Consider the following 6,000-nt stretch of genomic DNA (forward strand, 5'->3'; position numbering starts at 1 on the left):
TGGAAAGTGGCGGAACTTCACTATTAACTTCACTCTTTGATAAATTACCCCTTTAAGAACTATATGTTTTTGGAGTATCCACATAAACTGCAGTGCCCAGAGGGAAGCCATCAATGCTTATCACTTCAACACCGTGCTGCACACATTACATGGGGAAACCCACAAACGGGTCATTTCAAACCTTTTTACAATTTGAAGGTATCATGGTCTGCATTGGATTTTGTCTGGTAAACCAAATAAATTGAAAAAACCTGAAAAAATTAAGCAATTCAGGATTCAAATCCAAATAATTTGGGGTTTTCCCCGTTTTCGCAATTTTTTCCCCGACCTGACTGTTTCAAGTTATTTTATTGATAAATAAGATAAAATTGTGGATGGGAGTTTAGTCAAGCTTAGTTTAATACAAATATGAGAAATTCGAGTTTTAGTAAATAACCCCCTAAAAGTCTCACACACATTAGTTCTATTAGGACAAACCATAACCCATATACATAAGAATAATTATCTTTGTAATAGTTATGTCCACCATTAACAACACTGTTTGGGCACAAGGCCTCTTTGCTATACTAAATATAAATTAAAAAACTGCTTAACAAGGAACACAGTGAGGAATCTTATGGGGATGCCTCTCAACCTGAACAAACTAAATGAGCAACAAACTAAAAAGAAAAGCTTGCAATATTTATTATTTTTGTCTATTTACTGAGTTAATCTAAAATAATGTTTTCCTTTACCAGGTCTGCAATAAACATGGATTTGACAAACTATGCCCGGTATGCAAAAAACATTTTTACATTATTATCCCTGTTTTCAGCCTTCTCCCTCTATTCTCCCCCCACCACCTGGCATTATATTGTCTTATTTTCAAATTTTGCATTTTACTTTTTTTTAGGACCCAACTGGCTGGATAGACCTCGAGCAATGTGTTGGATCAGGAGGATTTGGAGTAATCCACAAGGTCAGATATGAGATTGTAAGGGGCGGGAATGACCTACCTTTTGTGGCCCTTAACATCTCAATGTAATTCTATATATTGTATATATTGTCAAATTCAAGTCAAAATTCACCACAAATCTGTTTTCTTTCAGGCATGGCATTTTAAGGAAAAGAAAGAAGTGGCCATAAAAGTGATAAAAGACCTTAGGGTAATGTGTATTTTTTTTACTATTTAATTTATTATAATGAGAATATTGCAAAAAGTGTTGTGTTACACATACAAATCAACTGCCAGTAAAAAGAGACTTTATAAACCATGATTAGCAAGTCGCCCCCTTATATAATGGATAGTCGTAATGCAAAATGGAATTTGTAATGATTAGAAATGGACTTCTTTAAATGCCCCAAGCTCTGCTCAGCCCGGTGAAATATTCACTGGAGGTTTAATTATTTAATAAATGCAAAACTAACTATATCATCCACTTGTAATATTTGCAGCTTATAAAAGGCAATCGTGAGACTTATATTCATTAATCTCTATGTAACAATACTATAAAGTAACCACCCCTAAAAGAAGGGGATTTAAATCACACCAAATCATAACCCAGTTCAACACATTGCAAGTAAACACATGGAGCGGCATAGAAGAGAAAGAGGGGAAGTTAGATTCTATGATTGAGAGTGGACGCCATTACAGCACATCACAGAGAGACTTGAGAGAACTGATAACCTTTAATAGCTTTACGCATTCATAAGCTTCTGATGAAGTGACTCCAGTCATGAAATGCGTAAAGCTAGTTCCCCTGCCTGCTTACACTTTTGTATTCTTAACATGGATTAATAAAGTTAACTGGCTCTATCCAAGTTTGGTTTCCTCGAGTTCTGATCCGGTGAGGTCACATCCCTACTATCAAGTTTGTTTGGGAAGTTAGTATCTGTGGTGTTGACACTGTGGTACACTGATGGCAAGCTAATGAATTCTATGTTTTACAACAAGGATTAAATAGTTATCAAGACTAATCTAATGATCAGTATTTCTGTATCTAGGATAATGAAGAGATCCTTGCTGAACTGTACGTACTTGAACGCGTTTCTGGCCACGACAACTTCCCTGCCTTTTATGGAGCCTTTTATCTACGGCCCAGCATTTCAAATGAAGAGGCGCTATGGGTAAGGATATACTTCTTAAATAAAAGCACACAATGGTCTTGCATTGCACATGCCAAGAAGGAGAAAATCTCAATCAAAGTTAATAAATATAACACTGATTATTTCAGACCCGTTACTGCTACTGATTACTAGGAATGTTACACAGACACACAGACAGATAGATAGATTTTAGGCAACATATATATATATATATATATACACTATAATATTTATATACACTATAAATAAAAACATTTTATTTCTATTCTAGATTGCTATGACAATGTGTGCTGGTGGCTCCGTAGACGCCTTAATTAGGAGCACGCCCAATAGATCCTTGGATGAGACCTGGATTTCATACATATGCAAGAAAGTTTTACAGGTAAGACGGATATTAACCCCTTCATTGCTTTTCATAATCTCTGCTCACAGACTTTGCATCCTATTAATTCTAGAATATAAAAATATATACATGTTTATCATGTTTGCTTTATTCATCTTTCTAGGGCCTGGATTACTTACAGGAACTGAACGTGATACATCATGATCTCAAGGGCGCCAATATAATGTTAACTTCTACGGCCCGTGTGAAGATAAGTAAGTGACGTTTATTATCTATAGGAAGAATGGGTGCCACAAAAGCAAAGGGTACGTTTATTGCTCAACTCAATGCCTAGCTTTTCTTAGGCATCATAAAACTTTAAAGGGGATCTCTACCCAAAAACCGCACCTTTGCATAATTCAAAAATATCATTGTAAGCATCGTTCCAATATACAGTCATTAAGAATGTTTAGTGTTTTATTGGTCTCTGTTTTTACACTCTCATTGCACCTGGTTCAAATCAATAGTCAGCACCAGACAAAAGAAAATACTGCTTCACAAATATATTTCCATTTGTAATAACTGTAGCACCTTTCTGTATTGTCATAGATGTTATTACTGCGTTGTACAAAGTAAATTCATGCTTGTTTCTTTCAATTTCAGTTGATTTTGGCCTTGCCACAATAGGGCCCATCAGTACAAGTAATGCAGGAACCCGCTGTTGGATGGCACCTGAAGTCCATGCATGTTTTACAAGAAGTGTATATTATAACTACAAGGTATAATTAATAAAATAGTTGTCATTTAGTTCAGTTTTCATTAAAGTGATTAAACAAATTGCACTCTTAAGGCAGGAATAACAAATCCATGCCAAATGTAATTTGTAGAGCTTTTTTCTCACAGTAAAGACTTGAAAATGTAAAATCATAAATGTTTATAGTTGAAGTCGGCTACTGGAAATGTTTCATAGTAATACAACGTAGCTTGGCTCTAAAGTATTAGTCATTTAGCATCCCATATTGACCCTGAGACAGGATGAGGAGGGATAGTCAGTAGAAGTATCTTTATCATCTCTAACAATGATTATAATTTGTTTGCTAAATGGGTGTTGCTTTTTGTTTTTATTTTTTAGGTGGATGTGTGGTCTTTAGGAATCACAGCCATAGAAATGGCAGAATACGATCCTCGTAAGTAATCTTAAATAACATTTTGCGTGCGTTTATGTTCATTTATGGAGGAGTGTTTTTAGGAAGGTCAGGGGGTATCACCTATTCTATAACAATGAAACATGTAAATCGGCCATGAATCAGAGAATCTTTTCTGTGCTTTTATTATAATGGTGTCTTCTGTAATTTGCATTAGTTACTTTTCTTTTTAGTGATACAGTGGAAAGCAAGATATAACTTTCAGAGACAGGAGCAATCAGATAAAAGATATAGACTGTGTCTTTCCTGTATCCCCTTAGGCTAATGGCAAATAATGTGTTTTCTCTGCTGCTGAGGAAATGCAGATACAGCCATATACTGCCCTATATGTCCAATATCTGTCTGTCACTGTGCACACGCTACAATTATTCCAACCAGACTGCATTTATTTATTTGTTATGCATGAGGGTAAGGCCACACTGGGAATTTTGGGAAGATTTGGTCGCCTAGCGACTAATCGCCTCGTCTTTGCGGTGACCAATCTCCCGAAATGCCTTCCCTCACTCTGCGCCGGCTAAAATAAAAAAATGACGGCGCTAATTCATTTTTGGCAGTCGCCTGAAGTTTCCACCCTTCAGGCGCCTTCGGAAAACGAAGCGCCGCGTGTGGTTAGCGCCGGCGTTTATTATTTTAGCCGGTGCAGAATGAGGGAAGGCGTTTGGGGAGATTGGTCACTGCAAAGACAAGGCGATTAGTCGCCAGGCGAACAAATCTCCCCAAAATGAACAGTGTGGCCTTACCCTTAAAGAAGGAAATTATTATCTCAAAAAGTTTAAATAAATCATCGATTGGTTCTGATAATAGAAACTCATCAGAATATTTGATGTAGTCACCCTCTACTGTACAATGCTGCAAAATATGTTGGCCCCTTGTAAATTTGTAAGAATAACAATAATAATATTGTGTTCTCTTACACTTACAGCACACATTAAACTCCGTGGTGCTGAGCTTTCCGAAAGGATTATGAATGGTCCAGCTCCAGCTCTAAAAGAGGATATATGGTGAGTCATTTTTTTTTTTTTTTTTACAGAAATAGGACTTAAGGTGGCCATAGACGTTACAATTACAATCTTTTCTGGAAAAAATCTTTTTGATCGATAAGCCAACCCATATCCAAGTCTTCTGCCAATATCGGTTGGCTCGTTTCCCACCATACACGCACCGAATACAGTACCAGAATTTTTTTTGTACAATATTATTGATGCGTTTATGGCCACCTTAAGCAGTGAGGGTGGGGGAATGGGGAAAGAGACACTGAAGCATAAGGCCGGGGAAGGTGTTAAAGTGGGAAAGAGATAAGTTCAATGAGCTCAAATGTAAGTGTCACTACTGTATCCACTCTATCCATTGCTTGATGATGGGCTGTGTTCAAGTTATTAGTATTCTTTAAGAGACATCACCCTTTTTATAAATTCAAGAGCTTACACTTTGTTGGCCCAAATTATTCAATGAAAAGAAACATCTCCCATTTTAATTCCCTATCACCCAACAGACTTCAGTGTCCTTTTTGAATAATTCTGGCTCTGTGTTTTATTACATCACCAGTAACATTTCTGCCTTGTTTCTTTCCCCCCAGGAGTAATAAATTCCAGAGATTTATTAATAAATGCCTTCAGAAGGATCCAGCCAAAAGACCATTCGCAAAGGAACTCCTATTAAACCGATTCATCACATATAATCGAGATGAAGACGAGGTGCAATATAGCATAGCAGAGCATATACATAAAGGTAATGCAAATGACTCATATTCTCTACAATCAAAAAGCAATTACTGGGAAATCTTTAATGTCTATGTGGTTATTCAAGGCTTTAGGTATTTAAGGATTCCTATTTTGATCACTATCCAAAAAATTAGGGATTTTAGGGAATTTTCATTTTCAGGTGTAATTAGTTTTTTTTAATTACTAATGGTTTTAGCTCCAACCAGTTCTGCTTTAAATTGTGAAAGTTTCTATTAATTACTAACTTAGCTAGCCAGTTAAGGAATCACATTATGGCCATTTTTACAATGCCCTATCATTTGCATAGATATAAAACACAGATCTTCTTGTCTAACATTAAAAACATTTTCTCCTAGGAGCAAAGAAATAAGACATTCAAGTTAAAGATTCTCTTGCAACACCTCATTAAGAAGACTTTGTCAAGACTTAGGAAGGAAATGGAAGAACAATATATAAATCCCAAAATGGATTCTACCCTTGCAAGATCTGAAATGCGGCTCCTTCATTATGTTCCCAAAAGGGAAAGGAGGGAAAGGGTTGGGAACACAATGTAGGAGCCACAGTCCATCTACTTTGGATACTTTACCAAATGTTTATTTTTATATAATCTATTTAAATGTATACTTATTTTTATATATTAATAAAATAATAAAAAATAAGCTGATGT

General features: G+C 36.0%; 2 protein-coding genes across 2 annotated transcripts; both read left to right on the forward strand.

The window, feature by feature from the left end:
• The first annotated feature begins 962 nt into the window (after positions 1 to 962).
• On the forward strand, positions 963 to 3,207 carry LOC121395165 (serine/threonine-protein kinase mig-15-like). Its single transcript, XM_041567920.1, has 5 exons — positions 963 to 1,145; positions 1,984 to 2,106; positions 2,357 to 2,467; positions 2,592 to 2,682; positions 3,071 to 3,207. The coding sequence occupies exons 1-5, from the start codon at positions 987 to 989 to the stop codon at positions 3,190 to 3,192; spliced, it is 606 nt and encodes a 201-aa protein (XP_041423854.1). The 5' UTR covers positions 963 to 986; the 3' UTR covers positions 3,193 to 3,207.
• Positions 3,208 to 3,462: 255 nt separating this feature from the next.
• Positions 3,463 to 5,541, forward strand: LOC121395166 (serine/threonine-protein kinase 24-like). Its single transcript, XM_041567921.1, has 3 exons — positions 3,463 to 3,594; positions 4,535 to 4,613; positions 5,189 to 5,541. Exons 1-3 carry the CDS (start codon positions 3,576 to 3,578, stop codon positions 5,511 to 5,513), a joined length of 423 nt encoding a protein of 140 aa, XP_041423855.1. The 5' UTR covers positions 3,463 to 3,575; the 3' UTR covers positions 5,514 to 5,541.
• The last annotated feature ends 459 nt before the right edge of the window (positions 5,542 to 6,000 follow it).

The sequence above is a fragment of the Xenopus laevis genome, chromosome 6S (genome assembly GCF_017654675.1).
Source record: "Xenopus laevis strain J_2021 chromosome 6S, Xenopus_laevis_v10.1, whole genome shotgun sequence".
In the NCBI taxonomy this organism is placed as follows: Eukaryota; Metazoa; Chordata; class Amphibia; order Anura; family Pipidae; genus Xenopus; species Xenopus laevis.

What these genes read in the sequence shown, in the direction of transcription:
- LOC121395165 (XM_041567920.1), top strand. Translation starts at nt 987, where the DNA reads ATGACCTACCTTTTGTGGCCCTTAACATCTCAATGTAATTCTATATAT. An exon ending in TATGCAAGAAAGTTTTACAG is followed by an intron (nt 2,468 to 2,591) that starts GTAAGACGGATA and finishes TCATCTTTCTAG; the next exon opens with GGCCTGGATTACTTACAGGA. An exon ending in TACGGCCCGTGTGAAGATAA is followed by an intron (nt 2,683 to 3,070) that starts GTAAGTGACGTT and finishes TTTCAATTTCAG; the next exon opens with TTGATTTTGGCCTTGCCACA.
- LOC121395166 (XM_041567921.1), top strand. An exon ending in GCTCTAAAAGAGGATATATG is followed by an intron (nt 4,614 to 5,188) that starts GTGAGTCATTTT and finishes CTTTCCCCCCAG; the next exon opens with GAGTAATAAATTCCAGAGAT.